Source organism: Ascaphus truei, chromosome 6, assembly GCF_040206685.1.
Source record: "Ascaphus truei isolate aAscTru1 chromosome 6, aAscTru1.hap1, whole genome shotgun sequence".
Classification (NCBI taxonomy): domain Eukaryota; kingdom Metazoa; phylum Chordata; class Amphibia; order Anura; family Ascaphidae; genus Ascaphus; species Ascaphus truei.
In genome coordinates, this window is record NC_134488.1 from 127657527 (window position 1) to 127680765 (window position 23239).

Genomic DNA, 23239 nt, shown 5'->3' on the forward strand with positions numbered 1-23239 from the left:
GGCCCAATGTCTGGTGATCCCACCCAGTGTCCTGTGATCCCCCACACCCAATGTCCCGTACTCCTACGGAGGTCGTGGGTGACTGCGCAGTCACTAAATTAAGCTAGGGCCCAGTTGGTGCACTTATATACTGAAGTACCTTCCGAGCACTCCGATGCTCGGGTCCGCAACTGTCTTCTAAAAGGGTCAGACGTCTGTCTGATCCTATCCAGGTACTTCTGCCGGTAGACCCCAACGAGGGTCCCACCGCTCCACGGGAACTCAACAGTCTCTCGGTAACACCACCGTCGCACGGGAACAGCAACCGCCGCTATCCCTATCTATCCCTAACGTGACAGGGACCCTAACCTAGGGCCTGTCCCTAATGAACCGCAACCTGGGGTGGCTTGGGGAAAACTCCTAGGGCCTGTGGAACAATAACCTGCCCCCCTTCCCTAGCTACCCAGTCCTATCTGTAACTCACTTCTAACAGCCTAACGCACCTGCAGCCGACACACAGCTCACACTGTCAGCCTGCAGGGATTCACACACGCTGCACCCACTGCGCCCAGCACATGCAGCACAACACACACAGAACGGTACACACCATTCACTGGAACCCGCAGCAATTCCCTGCTAGCACGCTGTGCCTATTTGACAGTGCGCACAGCTCTCTCCGCTGTGACACTGCCAAACCTGCACTTACACACCTAAGGTGACCTTCCCTATCTAGGGCCGTCCCTCTTCAGTTACCCCCTGCCCTTACCGGGAATTGGGGCCTGCCTGGGGATCTAAGGAGCACCCTTACCTGGTGCAGGAGCCACGCGCTCCCTGCACCCTTCCTACTCCGTCCGTTACCTCTCCTTCACTGACTCTGCAAAGCCCGGGAAATGTATCTATATTCCCGGGCTGAGCTTCCTCCAGCCCTATTGGCCGCAAGGGAGCACCTGACCTCTGTCTCCCTAAGCCTCCTGGGAGTTGTAGTCCCCAGGGGCTGCCTAAAGCATTGGGGCCGCGTGCGCACTTGCCCTGCGCATGCGTGAACCCCTAATGGCCGCCTCAATCTCCCTTTACACTTCCCTACTCTCGCGCGATCTCTCCCTATCCCTGGAGTCCTATCGCGCGCTTGCCGCGTCCTGCGCTTGCGCGAGCTAACGCGCAATGGCGGCGCACTCTCCTCCAGCCGCTGAGCCGGTGGCAACGCGATCGCGGCCCTAGCGACGGCCCGATCGCGTCCCCGGCAACCGGCCTGCGCCGCGATACCTAGCGCTGCTCCCTGCTCTGGCCCCCACCCTCGCGAAGTGCTGGCGGGTCCGTCGCAGCCTCCGGCGGCACCCGCTACCACACGGCACTCGCGGAGAGGGGCCAGGGAGGTAAAAACAACCTCAGGGCTACATTCTCCCCGTCGCAAAATCCCAACGCTCTCGCTTGGGTAGCAACCATACATATTGTTACACAATGAAAAATGCATAGTAAACAGTGCATCACATACAATAGGCATTTGTTCACCGGTACCCAACATACCCGCATGGATACCCGAGGCCAGCTGAGTCTCAGAGTGGAGTGCCCCTAACAGACTGGGTGAGGGTATCCCACCTTGACTCCTGTGAGTCTTTTGGAGCTCAAGACCTGTCCCTTGCACCAACCCACCTTCTCCCTCTCGCAGGAAAAAATGTACGGGGTCCTGGGTGTTGACCCTTTCCGGATCCTCCGGTCTCGTCTCACGGGAGACAGGGAGGCTCAGTCTCTTTCCTCGGTCCACCACCTGGCGAACGTAACGTTCCATCGCGCACCTGGGAGAGGCCACAACTACCAGAGCGATTTCAACATAGTCTTTGTCCGCTCCCGCCATCCCTGTAACGGTGACTCCATCGTTGGGCAGCACAACTTCTTCGGGTAGGCCCGGTTGGAGACTCCACTCGCAGGAGTAAGTGTCGCTGCTGCCCGCTACACCGGATCCCTGGATGAGGTCGGATTCGTCCCACGACCTGCAGAAATCTTCTGGGGGAGACACCTCCACCAGGACGCGATGACGGGGTGAGCCCATCGCCCGGGTGATCCTACCTTTGGAGTCACCAGGCTCCACGATCACCGGGGAGCTCACACCCGACACCCCTGGGGCAGTCAACTTACCCCTATCGTTGTCGGCAGGTACTGATCCCACGCCTGGGACCGCTGGTACCTCGGTGGTAGGCCGGACTGGCCGTTGCAGGGCACACGGGCCCACATCATGGTCTGGATCAGTGGAGGTGGTTGGCGCGGTGACCTCACTGGAGTGGTCCGCCGGCAGGCGCATCACCACGCTGGGTTGGTCGCTGAAATCACCACACATGGGCGGGGGTACAAACACCTTACCCTGGCCTTCCGGAATCGGTGGTTCTGGCATCAGTGGTTCCGGCTTGGGAACCGGGTCTGGAACCGACATCTGGGGTTCCCACAACTGGAGCTCCGCCTTCAGCGGCTCCGGTTCATCGTCTGAAGAGTCCATTTGGGCACACGGCCCCTCCACCACCTCCATCGCTGAAGTAGAAAAATTAGTAGCGGCTTCACCCACCTCTGTAGCACCATCAGGCGCATCTTCCTCCGCAGGTTCCGCCATCAGAGGTTCCTGCTCTTCCTTCTCAGGGAAAGAACAATCCAGTTCTGCTACAGTGTCCTCCCCCACTGGCAGCTCGGTAGGCTGCGGCAGTTTGGGTTGCAGGAACTGCGCCGCACAGTCAGGGCACTCGGGCCCTCGGGTCAGTTCACCCACAGGACACTCACATTCATGCAGACGGCCGTGCAGGCATTCTTCCCCGTCTACTACTGTCATCGTGAGGGCGACGGCTAACTCAGGGGACCCCGTCCATCCAGCCACCAGTCGCTTTCCAGTCTCTTAATGCACACGGGCACACCACCATTGGCAAGACTAAATGGGGGGCCCGTACCATTCTATACAACCAAGGGTGCTCTTCTCGGCATCCCTTGCTTTCCTTAGGGGGAACAGAAATTTCTGATTTCTGCTCAAGACACTCCCTCCCCCTGGTGGACTCTAGAGGAGGAGCAGCACAGTCTTTTGGGGAATGTTGCGAGCTCGGCACTGAGTCACTCACAGTGTGGGGGCGGGGCTCTGGCTTTCCCGCCAGTCCTGGGAGAAGGTTTGCAACATTTTTCTGTGCATGCTGGCAGTCAGCCGCACACGGGCCCCGGTGATTTGGCGGGAGTCGCCATTTTAGGGGGGGCTCACGGTCAATGTCTATAGGGCTCTCGGTGCAGGCAGATACTGCCAAGTCAGGGTAGATAAAGGGGCACCCATCGGTCGGACCCCCGGGCAAATTTAAGAATTTAGGGCCATCTTCCTCGCTTAGGGTCTGGCCTGCATATATCAGGACAGTACTCCATTGCACGGTGTCATCATACCTTCGCCCTCTGACCCACGTACCCGCCAGTCCAGGGAGCTTCCGAACCTGCGCCTGGACATCTAACAAGGGCACGCCAACCGGGACTGCCCCCACGGCAACCACGCGCTAGGAGTCACGTTCACTTTCAAGGCCCATGCGTAGACCTCCTGCTTTGAGAGCACCCACATGGTGAAACAAAAATAGGACACAATTAAAAAAAAACATACAGGGCACCCCAGGTCTGATATCTCAGCAGCGCCTCCAAATGTAGCCCTTTTTGTGAACCGCCGGACCCACCCAACCTCACATTGGCCCCTCGTGGTCTAACCGGTTCCTTTCCCTGCAACACGCCTGCTCTGAGGGACTACTGGTAGCTGTATCACACCTGCGGCTCCAGGAGAACTGAGCCTCCGCTAGCTGGGAGCCTGGGGAAACCCTTAACATTACCTGGTGCAGCGCCTCCACTTACCCAGGATCCCCGTTATGAAAGATAGCCCTGGGTAAGAAATACAATACTCATATACGATAAAACAATAACTAATACTTTACTTGAGAACACACATATAACACATTACATAACCTAATAACCTTATGCTCTATCCGCATACCCTCGGCCCAATGTCTGGTGATCCCACCCAGTGTCCTGTGATCCCCCACACCCAATGTCCCGTACTCCTACGGAGGTCGTGGGTGACTGCGCAGTCACTAAATTAAGCTAGGGCCCAGTTGGTGCACTTATATACTGAAGTACCTTCCGAGCACTCCGATGCTCGGGTCCGCAACTGTCTTCTAAAAGGGTCAGACGTCTGTCTGATCCTATCCAGGTACTTCTGCCGGTAGACCCCAACGAGGGTCCCACCGCTCCACGGGAACTCAACAGTCTCTCGGTAACACCACCGTCGCACGGGAACAGCAACCGCCGCTATCCCTATCTATCCCTAACGTGACAGGGACCCTAACCTAGGGCCTGTCCCTAATGAACCGCAACCTGGGGTGGCTTGGGGAAAACTCCTAGGGCCTGTGGAACAATAACCTGCCCCCCTTCCCTAGCTACCCAGTCCTATCTGTAACTCACTTCTAACAGCCTAACGCACCTGCAGCCGACACACAGCTCACACTGTCAGCCTGCAGGGATTCACACACGCTGCACCCACTGCGCCCAGCACATGCAGCACAACACACACAGAACGGTACACACCATTCACTGGAACCCGCAGCAATTCCCTGCTAGCACGCTGTGCCTATTTGACAGTGCGCACAGCTCTCTCCGCTGTGACACTGCCAAACCTGCACTTACACACCTAAGGTGACCTTCCTTATCTAGGGCCGTCCCTCTTCAGTTACCCCCTGCCCTTACCGGGAATTGGGGCCTGCCTGGGGATCTAAGGAGCACTCTTACCTGGTGCAGGAGCCACGTGCTCCCTGCACCCTTCCTACTCCGTCCGTTACCTCTCCTTCACTGACTCTGCAAAGCCCGGGAAATGTATCTATATTCCCGGGCTGAGCTTCCTCCAGCCCTATTGGCCGCAAGGGAGCACCTGACCTCTGTCTCCCTAAGCCTCCTGGGAGTTGTAGTCCCCAGGGGCTGCCTAAAGCATTGGGGCCGCGTGCGCACTTGCCCTGCGCATGCGCGAACCCCTAATGGCCGCCTCAATCTCCCTCTACACTTCCCTACTCTCGCGCGATCTCTCCCTATCCCTGGAGTCCTATCGCGCGCTTGCCGCCTCCTGCGCATGCGCGAGCTAACGCGCAATGGCGGCGCACTCTCCTCCAGCCGCCGAGCCGGTGGCAACGCGATCGCGGCCCTAGCGACGGCCCGATCGCGTCCCCGGCAACCGGCCTGCGCCGCGATACCTAGCGCTGCTCCCTGCTCTGGCCCCCACCCTCGCGAAGTGCCGGCGGGTCCGTCGCAGCCTCCGGCGGCACCCGCTACCACACGGCACTCGCGGAGAGTGGCCAGGGAGGGAAAAACAACCTCGGGGCTACAGATGTCCAACCTTTTTTTGAACTATCTATTGTATCTGCCATCACAGTCTCCATGGGTAATGAATTCCACATTTTAACTGCCCTTACTGTAAAGAAATGGAAACAAAAGAAACAGCGCACAACGCCAAATAGTGAAGCAAGTAATGCTATGTATTAGTAATTACAGGGTAATATATCTGCGTACATCAAAACAGTGGAATAGGTGCATTTAGTGTGTTTCACACAAGTTACCACTCAGCAACTGTTGTCAGAAGAGTCTGCAGCTTGCTTCTCTCAGCGGGGGCGCTACGTTGGTTCAGGAGCAGGATTAATGTCCAAAACCCCTCATCCAGCAGTACATCGCTCCCAAGGGGATTTCCCTTTACAGCAACCACGCTCCGTTGCAGGTATTGGTGCTTGGTGGGACCGCTCGCGCTTCCAAGCCGTCTGGTGCAGCTCGTGTAACCCATCGAGCAGATCCACTGTACGGGGGTAAGACCTCAGCTCTGCAAGGGTACACTCGGCGTGCCACGTTTTCGCTCCGTCACGGGATACTGCATGATGACGTCACAGTCTCCGCAGCAGCGAGGGAACCGGCAGGGAGGCAGTCAAAGTCTCTCAAAGTCTCTCATATGCCCAAAATTACCACTGGGAGTAATACTAGCAGGGTGAATCCAATGGAGGCAATGGCAATATTAAGGCACTAGATAAAAATCATCCAACATGTTTCGTAGAATAAACTACTTCTTCAGTTTTTTACTGTACTTACTGTAAAGAACCCTTTCCTTTGTTGCTGGTGAAATTTCCTTTCCTCCAACCTTAAGGGATGGCCCCGAGTCCTTTGTACTGCTAGAAAAATTAGTAGCGGCTTCACCCACCTCTGTAGCACCATCAGGCGCATCTTCCTCCGCAGGTTCCGCCATCAGAGGTTCCTGCTCTTCCTTCTCAGGGAAAGAACAATCCAGTTCTGCTACAGTGTCCTCCCCCACTGGCAGCTCGGTAGGCTGCGGCAGTTTGGGTTGCAGGAACTGCGCCGCACAGTCAGGGCACTCGGGCCCTCGGGTCAGTTCACCCACAGGACACTCACATTCATGCAGACGGCCGTGCAGGCATTCTTCCCCGTCTACTACTGTCATCGTGAGGGCGACGGCTAACTCAGGGGACCCCGTCCATCCAGCCACCAGTCGCTTTCCAGTCTCTTAATGCACACGGGCACACCACCATTGGCAAGACTAAATGGGGGGCCCGTACCATTCTATACAACCAAGGGTGCTCTTCTCGGCATCCCTTGCTTTCCTTAGGGGGAACAGAAATTTCACGGCAGACCACAATTCAGGGGTCCCTAACGCTAATATAAATTCTTAATAACCTGCGTAATAACAGGAAGAATGATTTATAGTAAATCTGTCAATATTAGTTGCAAAGTTCTAAGTCTGACTGAAGCTTTTATTAACCTGTACATTACCAGGAAAAGCACTCTGAATTAGAGTTGTCACAACCACCCTGCAAGCAAACAAGTTCCCCTGTGTGGAAGCTGCTATGGAGTGAGCCCTTAACCATTTAAATGTGGGAGGGGGTGAGCTTAAATTAAGTAGGAGGTTGCCAACCTCCAATCAGCCAGGACTAGCTGAAACACAATTGTAAAATATACTGGACACCTAACAAGCTCCTATTGAACCCCCAAAATAACCACAACATATATATAAGCATATGAGTGTCACAGAGGAGTGCTACTGAGCATGGCATTATATATTTAAAACCAGAGACAGCACATAAAACTCAGACAAAGCTCAGTTTTAGCACATCCAGTGAAAATCATACACGGTACAGTGCCTAAATATATATGTATAAATATCTATTAAGTAAAATGGTCTTTTAGTTTGACATTTTTGGCCAAAATTGTTGTAAGCCCCTGAGCCAACGTCACGGCAGACCACAATTCAGGGGTCCCTAACGCTAATATAAATTCTTAATAACCTGCGTAATAACAGGAAGAATGATTTATAGTAAATCTGTCAATATTAGTTGCAAAGTTCTAAGTCTGATTGAAGCCTTTATTAACCTGTACATTATATGTGAAGGCAAACTGTGCACTAAATGTTCAGGTACAGACCTCTTCTCCCCACTCCAAGACAAAACGCGGTCCATAACGTGAAACTCGTTGAGGGGGAGATCGAGGTGTAGCCTGGTTCTTTGTGTGTGTGAAGGTGAATAAAGTTTTTTGTCTACAAACCGGAAGTCGTCTGGATCCTTGCTGCTTGCAGTGGTGCCGCATTTCCTCTCAAACCACTCTACATTCCTACGGCAGCACGCAGGAGCAGCGGAGCCAAGGAGAGAACGGACCCAGATCGGAGCAACCTCGAGGTAAGGGATTTTCCCTCCCAGCCCTGATCAACCCCAGTGGTCCACATTTCATCTCTCACAACACGCTCCGCAGTGGCTTCAATCATACCCACAGGTACAGAGACTATCCACCTGAGCGCATGACAGTTTCCATGATTATAGGTATACAAACCACTCCTTGATAAAGTGCTCTGCACGAAACGAGTAGGAGGGTGTGCACCTCCATTTTTTTACTTCTGGATTAATAAAGAACTGTTTTTTATCTACTTTGCTGTGTGCCATTCATTCTATTTGTGTGACCTTTGCGACTACAATTTGCTGCACGCCCATCAAATGATACAGAAATGGGGTACAACATATGTGAGTATATCTACAATTACTGAATGTTTTTCATGCCTTTATGATGTCAGTCCTGGGACTATCTTAATGAGGACTTTATTGGGGGGCTACAACCATCCATTGTTGACCTTCAGGGAACATATTGTCCCATTTGGACTTTAATTGTGCAAACTACAATCAACTGTATTGATTATACCTCACTAGCCCCATTGTCTGTTACTCTATTTATACGACGAGATGTGACGTATGAAGTTAATAGATTTTGCACTGGAGCGCTTATATCACCAATTTGTGTTCCTGCAAAGTACACCTAGTTTGGCATCAATGTGCATCCCAAATGTTAAATGGCAGTCAAACCATATGCCCAAGTATTTAAAACTAGTAACAGGCATTAGGGATGTATTAGCGTTGGTTCTGATCTGGAGCTCAGTCATTGGAAGCTTTAAAAATTTAGCCTTGGTCCCAAATACCATTGTTACTGTCTTTTCAGTGTTGAAAACAGTTTGTTTTGGGAAATCCAATTTTGAAGTCTCAAAGTCAGATTGAAGTATGTGTTAAATGTCTGAGAGGCTATGCTGTGTGCATATAAGATTGTGTCATCTGCATACATGTGTATTGAAGCTCCCTTACAAGCTGTAGGAAGATCATTGATGAGCAGAGCCTTGCGGGACACCACAGGTGATATCCAAGGGGTTGGAGTTAGAGCCTGAGATGGACACATGTTGGGATCTACCTGAAAGGTAGGAATGAAACCAGTTTAAAGCATGCTTCCTTATTCCAGAGCTTTGGAGTTTGTTAAGCAAGATAACATGATCAACAGTATCAAAAGCCTTTGCAAAATCTAGGAATATTGCACCAGTGAGTTGTCCCAGTTCCATTCCACACTGGATCTCATTCCAAACTTTTAGCAGGGCAGTTACCGTGGAGTGTTTGAGGCGAAAGCCAGATTTGAATAGGCTAAGGAAATTTGTCTTGGTATAGTAATCGCTTAATTGGGAGTGAACACATTTTTAAGGAGGGGGACTCGGCTTCATGTGAGTTTTAAACTATATGTATTTGAACACACATCTGCTCACAGGTCTGACTAGGTATACATTAGATCACTTACATGTGATGAGTCAGTTACATCACCTATATCGAGCACCGTTTCAATGTGTGTTTAGCAACTTATGGAATCTTGTATACATTTATTTTTGCTGTTCCAATCCACACAGCAACTCCAACTAAGTTGCTTTTTGATTCTAACTATGTATCCTCTAATTAAGATGTTATATGTGTACCTGATACATAATTATGTTGATACATTAGCCCTACAGTACGTATATGCGTGGGCATACTGTACTGTACATCAACACTTGCAATTTTGTATCCTAATATTAGTGCTAGCACACAACATCCTGTAGATGGCAGTATCCACATATACATGGTTTCTCTGCATCTAATTCGATCGCCTGCCCCCACTGGGGATTTTACATACACGCTGTATATATATTACACTCATTTTGTATACAGTATATGTTAATACAATTTTATTGTTTTTGAGTACTTTTGGGAGTTATGTTACCTTTTTGGTGACTTGAGTATTTCACTCAGAGGCCACTGAGTCCTTCCCTAAATTTCATATCTAGCTGAATGAGTGCGAAATATACAGGAATCTTTTTTTGTTTTGCCCATCTTGGGTAACCATGTATGTGCTTTATATGGATTTATTTCCCGTTTGTACCCCAGCTGTGCTGTAATTGTATTATACTAATATTGATAATAAGGTTGAGTGGTAGGACGATTTGTGTGTCTATCATAAGCAAGAAGTGCAAAGTACTATACACATAAACCCAAATATGGGGCATCATCTTTCAATTACTTAGAGTGAGGCCGAGGTACAGAGATACTGGGGTGTGATCCAGAAGGTGAGTGAGGACATTTTAGGGGTTACGATTCCAATCCTATTGAGAGCCTGAGCCCGTCCACATTTAATGGAATATCCCATATCCTAATTGCAGTTCTATCCCAGCGGCATGGGAAAACCCTTAACGGCCTAGTGTGCCTACTGCGTGGTTTACTTACACCCCCCTAACAAACTGAGACGACACAGTTTTGTGGAAGTAAAAATGGTCACAGCTTTATTGTTTTAACAATACCTGCAAATAACTGTCAGCCATAATCTTAGTCCTTTGTCATCCCTATTCTCGGTATCTTCCGGCGGGGGGAGCCCTCCTCCACCCGCCCTAATCTACCGTCCACCAGGAGAGACACTCTCCGCCGCGAGAGACACTCTCCACGGCCCCCGTCTACCGTTACTGGGAGAGACACTCTCCACCGCGAGAGACACTCTCCACGGCCCCTAGGTCCCCCTTATCAGAGCCGCCTGGGCCTACCCGCATAGGATAGAGCCCAGCTGCCTAAGATTGGTGCCAGGGGTACAGCGACCGACCGCCTGCGTCGGCGCCTCCAGCCCGCACGATCTTTTCAGGGGAACCGTTACCTGGCGGCCCATCCGCATCGGGTGGAGCCCCATTTCGGGAATTCACGGTGTCCCTACGATGACTGGCCTGACAGTTCCGCCACCCGGAGGACCCAGTAAGGCCACTTACTGGGGACTCACCCCACACCCCAAGCTGTGACCCTAAACCATGACTGCTGATCGCTTGCAAAGGCATGTTATTAATAAAATATCGAGGGGCCCCTGCTGTGAAGACAGAAAACATGTTAGTAGATTATCTAATTACTCGCCTGCCGGCCCCTAATGTGCCCCTTTGAGCATTCGATTGTGCCTCTGAAGCTGCTGGGGGCCCAGAGTAACAGCCGAAAAGGCTGCCTCTATGTCAATTTTACCAATAGTGCTCCCTCCCCATATGTCTTAATTACCTGAATATAATATATATATACATATACGTATATATATATATATATATATATTTATTTTTTTGCTTGCACCCGGGGAAATCATTAACTGAGCAATGGGGGGGGGGGGGGTGTGTGTGTGAATGGGCCCACCATACGTCCCAATTTTATCCCCTTTAACTCACCCCCCCACTGTGTGAAAAAACCCCTTTCTAAACCCTCCTCCAAGAAAAAACCACCTTCTCCCGGTCGGGGTACCCCTTTAGCCAACGGCCCACACCGCTAAGGCTGACCGGTGCTAGCGCCTTCCCTCTCCCCTGGCTCCGGTTGCCCATGGCCTTTGAAGCACTTCGTGAGGGGGTGGCTACCCCCGCACCGGCTACACACATGCCTAAACTTGCAACCCGCCCCCAGTTTGCAGTGTTTATCATTAAACGCCCAACACTCCCTTTTATTGCCCCTGCTTGTTGAATCACTCCCAGGCCGATCGCCTGGACCCTTGGGAAAGGTGGCGTCGCCCCCCTGCTTACCCCGTCCCACTAACTTCATCCACAATTCCATGTCCATCTTCCCCAAACTCAACCGTGTATCCCCCTGCCACCTATGCCTGAACTGCTCGTCATAATCCCGCCACGCTGACCCCTCGTGTTCGTCATGTATGTTCTGTATCACGCTCATGTATCTCATCACATTATGCAATTCCTTGGGATGTTTTGAAAGGAAACAGTCCCCGAACACAATGAAACCCGTAACCCAGTTTGCGTTACTCCTCACTACCTGCCCTTTCTCGCCTGCCTCTCGCGCGCGTTGCCTCTCTGCTCGCCCCTTTACAGACAGCTTGAACATATCCACATACTTCCTGTTACATATGTCTCTCTGTGTTCTCCTGGGCAGGTGTGTGTACAGGGGGCTAGTTTCAACTGCAAACGAATCCTCCCCACTGTGGGTGGAAGCCGCCCCTTTGTCTTTGCGCGCTTTGCGTTTTCCCTTATCTGTCCTACTCCGCTTTGCCGCCTTGCTCAACGCCTCTACCTGTTTCCTTATGCGCTTTACCCCTGGGGTCTCGTCGCTGTCTGCGCCGCTGCTTGCGTCTGACTCGCTGCTCGCTCTCTCACTATTCTCGCTGTCTGACCCCTGGGACTCACAGTCCGACCCTGACCTAACCGACCCCCCATCACTAACGTCCCCATCAACATCATCCTCATTACATTCCAATGCTGCATTTTCATGCTCACCTGATCCTGCGGCTTGTGCACCTGGGTGACCGGTCCTGGGTCTTTTGGCAGCTGCACGGCTCCTGTTACTGCTCCCCGGATCGGCGACGCTTCCCAGCGCCATTGGTGCCGGCGCATCCGCCTGGGGAGGTGCCCGGGGCACTGGGGGGCACCCCGCAGGCAGGGGCAGTGGGACCGCCGTTGATGTATCCAAGGCAGGTGCCGGCGCGCCAGGGGCATCTGGCGCAGGTGCACCGGGCACTGGGGCATGGTGTGTGGGTGCCTGCACTGGCGGTGCCGGTGGGTATGGCGCGTAGGGGGCAGGTGCATACGGCGCAGGAGCGTAGTGCGTGTGATTTGCCGGTGCGTATGGGGGGGCATGGGACGCGTGGGCGTAAAGCGCTTGGGGGTAAAGCGCTTGGTGGTAAGGCGCTTGGGGGTAAAGCGCTTGGTGGTAAGGCGCTTGGGGGTAAGGCGCTTGGTGGTAAGGCGCTTGGGGGTAAGGCGCTTGGTGGTAAGGCGCTTGGGGGTAAAGTGCTTGGGGGTAAGGCACTTGGGGGTAAGGCACTTGGGGGTAAAGCGCTTGGGGGTAAGGCGCCAGGAGCGCCGAGGGTGGCTGTGCCGCGTTGGTGGGCTGGCTCGGGCCGGCCCTGGGGGGGGGGGTGTTATGTATAGCAGGGGGGGCGATGTGCTGTGCAGCGGAAGGGGGGGGCAGGCCAGCAGTGGGAGCGTGGCTAACAGCTGCAGGGGGAGGGTGGCTGGGGGCTGGAGGGGCCGTTTTTGCAGGGATGGAGGGGGCCATGCCAGCAGGGGGAGGGTGGCTGGGGGCTGGAGGGGCCGATTTTGCAGGGATGGGGGGGGCCATGCCAGCAGGGGGAGCGGGGACTGGAGCTGCAGGGTGGTGGCTAAAGTCCTCTCCCATGAGGGGGGGTGGAACAGCCCTCCCTTCCCTGCTCTGCTGCGAGCAGGCACGGGAGTGAGGCTGGGGGGCGGAGCCAGCCTGCCGGGCTGATTCCCTTCCTCTGCGGCTGGGAGAGGAGCTGTGAGGGGGCTGGGAGCGGGGCTGAGAGCGAGGCTGGGCCGCCTGCTTCCCTCTCCGGATGGGAGAGGAGCTGTGGGGGGGCTGTGAGCGGGGCTGAGAGCGGGGCTGAGGGGGCTGAGAGCGGGGCTGAGGGGGCTGTGAACGAGGCTGGGCCGCCTGCTTCCCTCTCCGGATGGGAGAGGGGCTGTGAGCGGGGCTGAGGGGGCTGTGAGCGGGGCTGAGGGGGCTGAGAGCGGGGCTGAGGGGGCTGTGAACGAGGCTGGGCCGCCTGCTTCCCTCTCCGGATGGGAGAGGGCTGCAGCTCTTCCTGCTCTGGCCACTGCTTCCGTGGGGCCGCCGGGCGCTGTGTCCGGCGGTCAGCTGCCTGAGCCTGGATGCTGCTCGTGCTGCGGGGATCCATGCTGCTATCGGGGGACACCACGCTCACAGGTACCTGCAGGGAGAAAAAAACAGAGTCAGTGAGTAGCTTTTGCGAGCGCAGGGTTTAAATAGCCCGCCCCATTAGCCCCTCCTCTTGTTGATTCGCGCGCAAATCCACCAAGCCTCGTGGTGGGGGGAAGGAAAGGAAGGCACGTTAAGTACCCCCTGGAGGCACGGGCCATTATGGGCGCGACGGCCCCATTTTGGGACCTCTGCTTCTTCTTTATCACCTTCCAAAAGGGCCAACACACCGAAAATCAATGATGTGCAGTCACTGGAGAAACTGATGGTCGTCCTGAAACACACAATTAGTCATTTCCACAAAGTATGATACCCACGGATCAATTGATAAATAATTATCCAGAGGGTTTAGATTTATAGCTTTGTTGGGGAGATACTGGCTTGGAAATAGGGAATAGAAGTGTCTCGCAGGCTTACAATGCTTTGGCCAAAGTGTTAAACTAAATTACCCTTTTTTTAAAACGTGTATTTTATTGTTTTTTTACACATGTTATTTTTGGGGTGGGAGGAGAGGGTACTAAAGAAAAATAGGAAGGGTGGTTACATTTCCATCTTTGCTTTGTTTTCAGTACAATCAATTATACTTTGTTACACTTGTATTTACTTTTTGGCGTGATTCACATTACAGTTTTATAATATAGCATTTTTCAAGAGAATATATAAGTATTTTACTGTTTATTTTTGTCATATTGGATGTACATTGGGCATCTCTGTCGCTTGTTGAATACATTTGTCACGCTCAATAGCTCTCCTTTTTGACACTTATATACACATATATTTTGTGGGGGCTCAGGGGTTCCCAAAAAGAGCTTGCTGGGGTTCTGTGTGTTGTTTGTTAACTTATTTTCAGCTGTTTCAGCTGTTGGAGGTTGGTGGCCCCTCCTTCCCAGGTTTTAAGCCCTCCCCTCCCCACTTCCCAAGTCAGCAGGTCCCTTCCATTTTACTGGATATAGATCCAATGTGGTCTTTCTCCCTCCTAATAGAGGTAAATGAGAATTTTAATCCTAATAGAGGTATATTAGTATTTTATCTGGTAGTGTTAGGACCTGTAAACAGGTGTCTGCCTTGTCGTGGCTCACAGGCTTACAACGCTTTGGCCAAAGGGTTAAACTAAATGACCCTTTTTCAAGAGAATATATAAGTATTTTACTGTGTATTTTTGTCATATTGGATGTAGCATTGGGCTTCTCTGTCGCTTGTTGTATACATTTGCCATGCTCATTAGCTCTCCTTTTTGACACTTACATATTTTGTGGGGGCTCAGGGGTTCCCAAAAAGAGATTGCTGTGGCTCTGTGTGAATATACGTTTCGACCTTGTTATCAAAGTGAAATTGTGGAATAGCTGTATTTTTTTTCTTCTCTCTTGTTTTTCCTTCTGATCTCTGATGACCGTGTTAACCACATGCTAATAACGTGCTGTTTATAGCTGGATGTTTGTTATTTGGTGGTACTATCCCCTATCCCTTCTCTTTTGTCTGTCCCTCCCTCCCCATCCAAATTACTGAAATTTGAATAAAAAACAAGTTACCCAAAAAATTATAGGGAATGAAAGTCAAATTTCACATTATGTTTAATTATCATGGACATGAAGGGCAATATCACAATATCACATTATAAGGGAAAACAGAAATATTTATAGAATCTGATTCTTTCCCTCTTCTTTAATTAAAGTGCCAGCGAATAACAATGTAAAGAATGGATTAACGTGCCGAACATGCGTCTCCGCAGACTCTAACTGGTGTTACACTCCGGATACCATACAGTGCACTGGGGACGAGAAGATGTGCCTTCTCCAATCTACAAAGATATCAGGTGATCACAAGAGGGTTTTATTCTCTTAGAGAGGGTCTTAGGCTTCGGTGGGCCCAAGTAAGCATGCTGGCAGCGGGGCCTCTCCTGTGGGAAAATCTAAGGTACTTACCTTGAAGAGCGACCATCATCCCGCAGCGTTGTGGCGCCACAACGGCATATGATGTCAGATTTCCATGGCAACGCGTCGTCCTATGATGTTGTGTGCCATATAACATTGGTCACCATGGCAATGCGACACTAAAAGAGAAGGGCCGCTACGGAGAAGATAAGACCCCCTCTCAAAAAAAAAATCACACAGACCTTTCTCTCTGGGGTGAGAAGTGGCCCTGCTGGTCCGGGGACCCCGCACTCCCTAATCCAGCCCGGTCGGGCGGAAGTTGTATTCCGGCGCCAATAAGAGGAGGGGGCGTCGGGTCCCAGATGGTGAGGGGCCCCAGGAGAACGCCGTCCTCACCTTGCCCTATGGCCGGCCCTTCCCCTATTGCTCTCACATTACTCCTCTCACTGGGTGTTTTCTCTATAGTCACATTGCACAGATTCTCCTTTCCTGCTCAGTGTCTCGTTGCGCTACGTTACACCATAATGTATGTGTTCTTATATTTATATATTCCAGCAATGTACACAGCACTGTACAAAGGAGACAGCACAGGAAAATATAATGAATCAATGCAGCAAATCATAAAATAAGACACTGTGACACACTAGTAGTAACACTGCAAATGTATGTTTTGTTCATAACAATTGAGCTGGAAATATTGTACACCATGGGGCATGTATAGGTTTAATAACATCAGAAATCTCCAAATGTATGTGGCCCTTCCGTCTCCTACCTCCGCTGTAGCTTGGGAGGGGGGGGCGGGGTTTGCACCGGGTGAGCGCATCGCCGGAAACCACCGTCGGCTCCCGATCAGGGCGCCGCCATATTGGATTGCGCACGCAGGTGTGAGAGTTCGCACATGTGCAAGAAGACCCGCGGAGGCCATTGCTAAGTCGCGCATGCGCAGTAAGTTAGGCGCACGCGGCGGCAATATGGAAAGGCTCCGCGGGGGAACTACAACTCCCAAGATGCTCAGGGAGATTGCAGCACATAGTCGCGCCAGAGCCAATAGGACTGCAGGATTTCCCTGAGAGAGACTGGTTACATTTGGCACGCTGGAAGCTTACAGTCAGTCGGTGCTGGGACAAGAGTAGGGTAGGAGGTATGTGCAGGGGTCTGTGACTAGGCCAGATTACCCCCTAGACCCCAGCAAGGCCCCGACTCATACTATAAGGTTGTGGTTGCTCCAGGGACAGGCCCTTAGGTAGGAACCCTACCCCATTAGCTATTTGATACGTCAGGGACACAGCTGCAAGCTGCGCGGTCCTGATAACTGTGGTCTGGAACCATATCATCCTATGGAATCAGAGATTCACCAGGCGCTCCTGTTGGTGTCTTGAGTGTTCAATAATAAAAATAGAAAAACCAAGACAAAATCAGATAAAAATATGATCATAAAATAATAATAATTAGAAAATATACAGACAGTGGTAAATTGCAGCTCAACCTTCACTGGACCTTCCTTGTTGATCCTCTATTTGTACTGGTGTAGAGAAGTCAGGGAGCACAATAAACCGGTAAGAGCATAATAAACAGAACACACAAAAAAAAAAATAGTGCAGGCGATGGGATGCATACAATCCCACACAGACTGAATGTTAATTGATTTCCAGACCTCTAGACAGATGGGTGCTTGGTATAGTAATTGCTTAATTGGGAGTGGACACATTTTTCCATGACCTTGGATAGAATTGGGAAAAGAGAGATTGGTCTGTAGTTTGCAACAGTGTTTTTGTCCCCTCTTTTGAAGATTGGGACAACTCTGGCAGTTTTCCAGATTTTAGGGATATGGCCTGCAGACAGGATAGAGTTGACTATGGAAGTAATTGGTTTGGCAATGGCTGGGGCACGAAGTGTTAGGAACCTAGATTGTAGTAAGTCAGGTCCACATTGGCTGCTTAGTTTTAATTTGAGGAGCGCTTGTGTAATCTCCTCTTCGGATACTGGGCCAAATTGAAAATTGGCCACAGAGACCATGGTTTTTGACCATCTCATAAATAGATACACCATGGCATCTACCAAATGTCCGGGGACTGATATACCAAGGGCCAGTATATCACCCAGAGCCCAAACAATTGGCCTTGGTGGCTTGGAGATTGAGTGGAGGGTCTTAAGAGAAAAGAGATGTTCAGATAGAACAATAAAAACCCTGTTGGAAGCAAGAAATAAGTCTACCTCAACTGTATACTACCGAATTTGGTTATGCTTCAGAGACTAGTGTGTTAAGCAAAAAGAGAAGGTTTTTCTCAGCAAATACTGTGACACTAGTAGAGAGGAATCTAGCAACTGAAAAACTTGTTTGTTTTTTACAAGAGGTCAAGTCGTTAAGACCGCAAATCAAGAATAGAATGCCAGCATGGGACATATCACTAGTACGGATGTTCTCACAATGCAGCCCTTTGAACCTATAGATCAAATACCCTTGAAGTTGTCATCGTGGAAGATTGCATTCCGTATAGCTGTTACATCAGCAAGGATAGTGGGAGAGTTACAAGCCTTGTCTTGTAAAGAACCGTTCCTGGTCATCCACCACGATAAAGCAGTGATGCGACCAGTGTACTATTTCTTACCGAAAGTAGTTTCTTAATTTCATATCGATCAAGAAATTGTAATTCCCTCATTTTGCCCAAAACCGGGTAATAAGTAGGAAGAAAGATTGCATAATCTGGATGTAGTGAGATCGGGGTTGCCACCACTCCAGGTTTCACCCGGAGACTTCGGGTTTTGACCAGGTGTCTCCGGGCTACGGGTTTACCCTGTAAACCTCCGGGGTGTGAGGGCAGTCCGCTGACGTCACTAGACATGCTGTCTGCCGCCTATGCGGACAGTCTGGCGATCCGCCACACAAGCACTCAGCTGTTATTAGGGGAACCCCGAGCCCGGCGCTTCTCTGTGCTCTGATGGTCAGCTAGAAGTGCAGGACTCAGCTTTAAGCAGGGAAATCCCCTACCCTGTGCTTCTCCTGCTCGCACTCAGCTATAAGCAGGGAAATCCCCTACCCTGTGCTTCTCCTGCTCGCATTCAGCTGTAAGCAGGGAAATCTCTACCTGGTGCTTCTCCTGCTCGCACTCAGCTATAAGCAGGGAAATCCCTACCCGATGCTTCTCCTGCTCGCACTCAGCTGTTAGGAGGGGAAATCCCTCACCCGATGCTTCTCCTGCTCGCACTCAGCTCTTAGGAGGGGAAATCCCCTACCCGGTGCTTCTCCTGCTCGCACTCAGCTATAAGCAGGGAAATCCCCTACCCGCGGCTTCTCCTGCTCACACTCAGCTGTTGGCAGGGAAATCCCTCACCCGGTGCTTCTCCTGCTCGCACTCAGCTGTAAGCAGGGAAATCCCTCACCCGGTGCTTCTCCTGCTCGCACTCAGCTGTAAGCAGGGAAATCCCCTACCCGTTGCTTCTCCCTGCTCTCACTCGGCTGTTAGGAGGGGATATCCCTCACCCGGTGCTTCTCCTGCTTGCACTCAGCTGTAAGCAGGGAATCCCTCACCCGGTGCTTCTCCTGCTCGCACTCAGCTGTTGGCAGGAGAAATCCCCTACCGGCGCTTCTCCTTTCCTGGACGGCCAGCTACTAGTGCAGGGAGAAATGAGAGATACTTCCCCCCCCCCCCCTACATGTGAACCATATAACTAATACACTTTCATATTGGTTACCTCGAGGTTTTTTTATTACACTGTTCACAACAGTATTTCAAGTGCGTTTCTGAGTCTCAAGACTGATACCAATTCTGAACAGATGAGATCTGAGAGTGCATGTAATTGGGGTTTCTATACTTTCCCTGTTTTTGGGGAAAGAGACCTCTTTTTAGGCTATTGCCACTACCCTTGTGCACCCAGACTAATATCTAAGACTAAGGGCCTCATGCAGAGAGCAGCGCTAGATTAAATTGGAGAGTTCAATTTTTTTTAGCTTTATTGGAGAGTTTTTTTCTCCATATGCAGAAAGGGCATAAAACTGCCTTTCTGCATATGGAGAGTTTCAACCAGCGCTATGAGCGCTGTTGAAACTGTTGGGAAAAAAATCGCGTTTTTTTTTTCTTCTCCCTCTGGCCAGCCTCCTGCCAACTTTTTTTGGCGGAGGTAAATTGAGATTTTCTCTCCATGTTATTGGAGCGATCAGCCACTAGATGGCGATCGCGCCTTTCTGAATAGGGATATTTTTAGAACAGGGGAAATTTAGGTTCTCGCCGGTAGCTCGGCGAGAAACACAAAAAAAAAAAAAATGGCGCTTTTTTAAAACTCGCCAGTACCTGCCGTTCTACAGGCATTTCTCTCCAATAAATGCCGCTATTCACATTACCGCTGCTCTCTGCATGAGGCCCTTAGAGTGAGCAGGTGGTCTTTTTTGTTTATACCCTCCTGTGGTGGCAACGTCTTCCGGCATCTTCCCCTGCAACCACTGCGTCAAATGATGCCGCGTTGCCACGACAACAGGAACGGCACGTGACGTAACAGAATCACGTGACGCACATTGTAATATAACAAGACGCTACTTTACGTCACAAAGTCACGCGGCATCATGTTGTCATGGCAACTTGACGCCGCGTGACGCGCGCTGCCGTATTGAAGTGAGTTGCAGAGGGAGATGCCGGGAGGACGCCAGAGGTAATTGCTCTATTTTTTTTTTTAAATGTCTGGGTTGGTCTTCAGTCGAAGTTGGCAACCCTGAGTGAGATGCTTAACCTATATTAATAGGGTACAAGACATTAGAAAGTCTGACAGAATATCCTTCCAGAAGGACCAAGGACAGGGCAAGCAGCATCCAAAGCAACAATATCCAAATGGATTGTATCATGTATCAGAAAATAATACGAGAACTAAGGACACAACCTGCAGTTGGACTTAAAGGCACATTCAACAAAAGCAATGGCCACTCTGGGCATTCAAGGCACAAGCATAACCAACACAAATCTGCAAAGCGGCTGTATGGTCTTAATTTAACACATTTATGAATTATTACAGATTGGACATTCAAGCTTCAGCTGACGCAAGCTTGGTCAACAAGTGCTACAGTCTGTAATAAAATAAAGTGGTTGAAACTGATTTTGGCTTTGGCTTTGCTTTTTCCTTCCCTAAATATTATTACTGGGGTATGTCCCTACGGTGCCCACTGCCAGGGTGAACAGGAAAGGAGAACATTTAACCAACTTACCGTCATTTTCTTTTCCTGGAACCCGGGCAGTGGGCACATAGTTACCCTCCCTATGTATGCCCAATATATCAGTTGTATTTTTCAGCTATGGGACAATCCAAAGACTATCTGCAGGTAGTGGGAGGGGTCTTTTTTGGCCTACCTGCAAGAATTAAATTTCCTGTCCTACTCGGCTGGGGATAGACGTAACCCTACGGAGCTCACTGCCATGGTGCCAGGAAAATAAAATTACGATAAGTTGGATACATTTTCTCCTTTCTTTTGATCCACTATTAATGAGCTTTCCTGGTATGCAGGGCAGAATCATATACTTTGGTGCAGTTCACAAACATTACATGCGTCCTTAATACATAGTTCCAGTGTAATATGTGTCAGACGAGGACCAGTTTGTATGGACAAGTCAGTGCGGACATAGTAATCTCTTCCTCACATCTGATCCATGCTGCTCACAGCTTATACTAATCTACACTGAGGTTACTGAGTAATTACACACTATACATAAAACACAAGTGTTAGGGCTGTTCTACACATCATGCGCGCGGCAGTTTTAGTTGCCGGATGTTAGTCAGGCTTTCTATAATGGTGCTGCGTGCGCACACGGCAGTGTGCATGGAACCGGCCGACAGGGGAGAGGATGAAGAAAATAAAGCATTTGCGCTGCTACCGCCGCTGAAGTGTGTGTGTGTGTGTGTGTGTGTGTGTGTGTACAATGTTATTAAAACAATTATTAAAGTATTTATTTATTTCAAAACTTATTTAAACAGACACACACACACACACACACACAGCATAAACACAAAAAGTGTGCAGCACGTGCACGCACGTTCGCACAGGCACGTGCGTGCGCCCGGCCGCACACACTATAGAACGGCCCTTACTCTGATTATAAGGCACAGTGACATTGATGCATTTACACGTGGGTTTTACTGCACATTGTAACTGTTCTTTTTCTCCCTGTATTACAGTTACATTGTAAGGTCACAGCATAGGTGTTACTTCCTACACTGGGGTTACATTGTAATAACTCTGCACAGACAATCTTCTCTACATCATGGTACATGGTCAGATACAGTTGTGAGCATCATATACTGGCAACAATGGAGTAAAACTACAATAACAGAGCACACACCCTGCTTACTCCACTGGGGTTAAACGGCAAGAATATTATGACGCTACTAACTCACTGCACTGGAGTTACACCCTATTTACTATAATGTCTTTCCCTTTAGGATCTTCATCACTTACAACGGCCATACGTGGTTGTGCCACTCAAAGTATCTGCAACATAAGTAGCCAATCTTCGAGCAGCGGTGGTACAACCGTGGATGTGAAAACGTCATGCACCAATGGAAGTAATGGTCTCTATCCAGGCTTTTTCTTTCCAGCTGTTGTGGCTCTTATGCTGATTAAACTCGTCTTAATACAATCGTAAAGAAGCCTATAAGATCTATTCTCCCTTTTACGTAGTGCAGAGTATATGAGTATGAGTACTTCAGTATTAGGTGATACCTTTTATATTTTGGCTGACAATAGAGAATATAAGACGCACTAACATTGTTTTACGTTCTGTGTACATGTAGATTGAGATTATTATTCCTGTGATTACAAACATACTTTACCTGAAATATTTTATATAACAGTTGTCTCTGATGTTTTGCATGTCAGTAATATTATTATTCTACCTTCATGTACACGTGGGCACCATGTGAGGTTTCAAAAGCTCTGTACTGTACTTTGTAACGTAATCTATGAAAAACTGTAATGTTGATTCACTAAAAGGTATCTTAAGCCTAACCTACATCCAATCTACTTTTCTCCTGGACCAATATAGCTACTTTAACTTTGAACTACTGTACATTATTGTGCCGTCCAAAGTTATATAATCTCATATCTACTACTTTACCTCGTTAGTTCTGTATCTGTTTTGTACACAATGAATATCAGCTACACCTATTATACCTCTTTCTTCTACCAGTGTGTGAGAGCGGGGAAGGGATCTGTTTTCTGCTCCCTATTGACCTCAGACCTTTATCTGATTTAGACCAGAGTGGGGTCCAATGTGATCATTACAACTTTTTTTAAAAATATATATAAGGTCAGTGTAACGCTTGCGCTACCCACAAACAAGACAGGACCCCCGGTACTGAGGTGGAGAAGTATAGAACCACGCACCCACAGCAGCAGAAACATGCCTGGTTGGCGGATTGTCAACGTACAGTAGCTGGGTCTGGGTTAGAGAGAGTGGGTTAGTCCAGATACTTGCCGAGGTCTTGGGATGGAGAGGTCAGAATAGTGAAAGTCTATTAAGCCGTGGTCTGGGGTTGGAGATATCAGAGTAGTAGATGTCTGTGGAGCCGTGGTCTGGGTTGGAGAGGTAAACGTAGTCAAGGGTAAGCCGAGGTCGATATCCAGAGGGGTTCAGTAGTCTAGCCGGGTCGGTACACGTGGAATCCAAAAACGGCACGAGAGAACGAGACAGAGCAAGGCACAACGGAGCACAAGGCTACAACAAGTTATGCTCAGCAATGCCCCTGAGCACGAGCAGGGTATATGTAGGCAGCGAGGACCAATAGGATAGGAGGCGGAGCGGAGGTGCGGCCCCTGCGGGAGCCACGAATGGCTGCAGGAGACAA

At 50.1% G+C, this 23239-nt stretch overlaps 1 protein-coding gene across 1 annotated transcript in view; it reads left to right on the forward strand.

Moving 5' to 3' along the window:
- Nucleotides 1-23239, forward strand: part of LOC142497879 (phospholipase A2 inhibitor and Ly6/PLAUR domain-containing protein-like) — a 51130-nt gene that overhangs the window by 26683 nt on the left and 1208 nt on the right. Inside the window, exons 4-5 of the mRNA XM_075606278.1 lie at nucleotides 15217-15357; nucleotides 21836-23239. The exon at nucleotides 21836-23239 is cut by the window's right edge and continues 1208 nt beyond it. Coding sequence (XP_075462393.1) covers nucleotides 15217-15357; nucleotides 21836-22038 — 344 coding nt within the window. The 3' untranslated portion in view covers nucleotides 22039-23239. The remainder of the gene's footprint in view (nucleotides 1-15216; nucleotides 15358-21835) is intronic.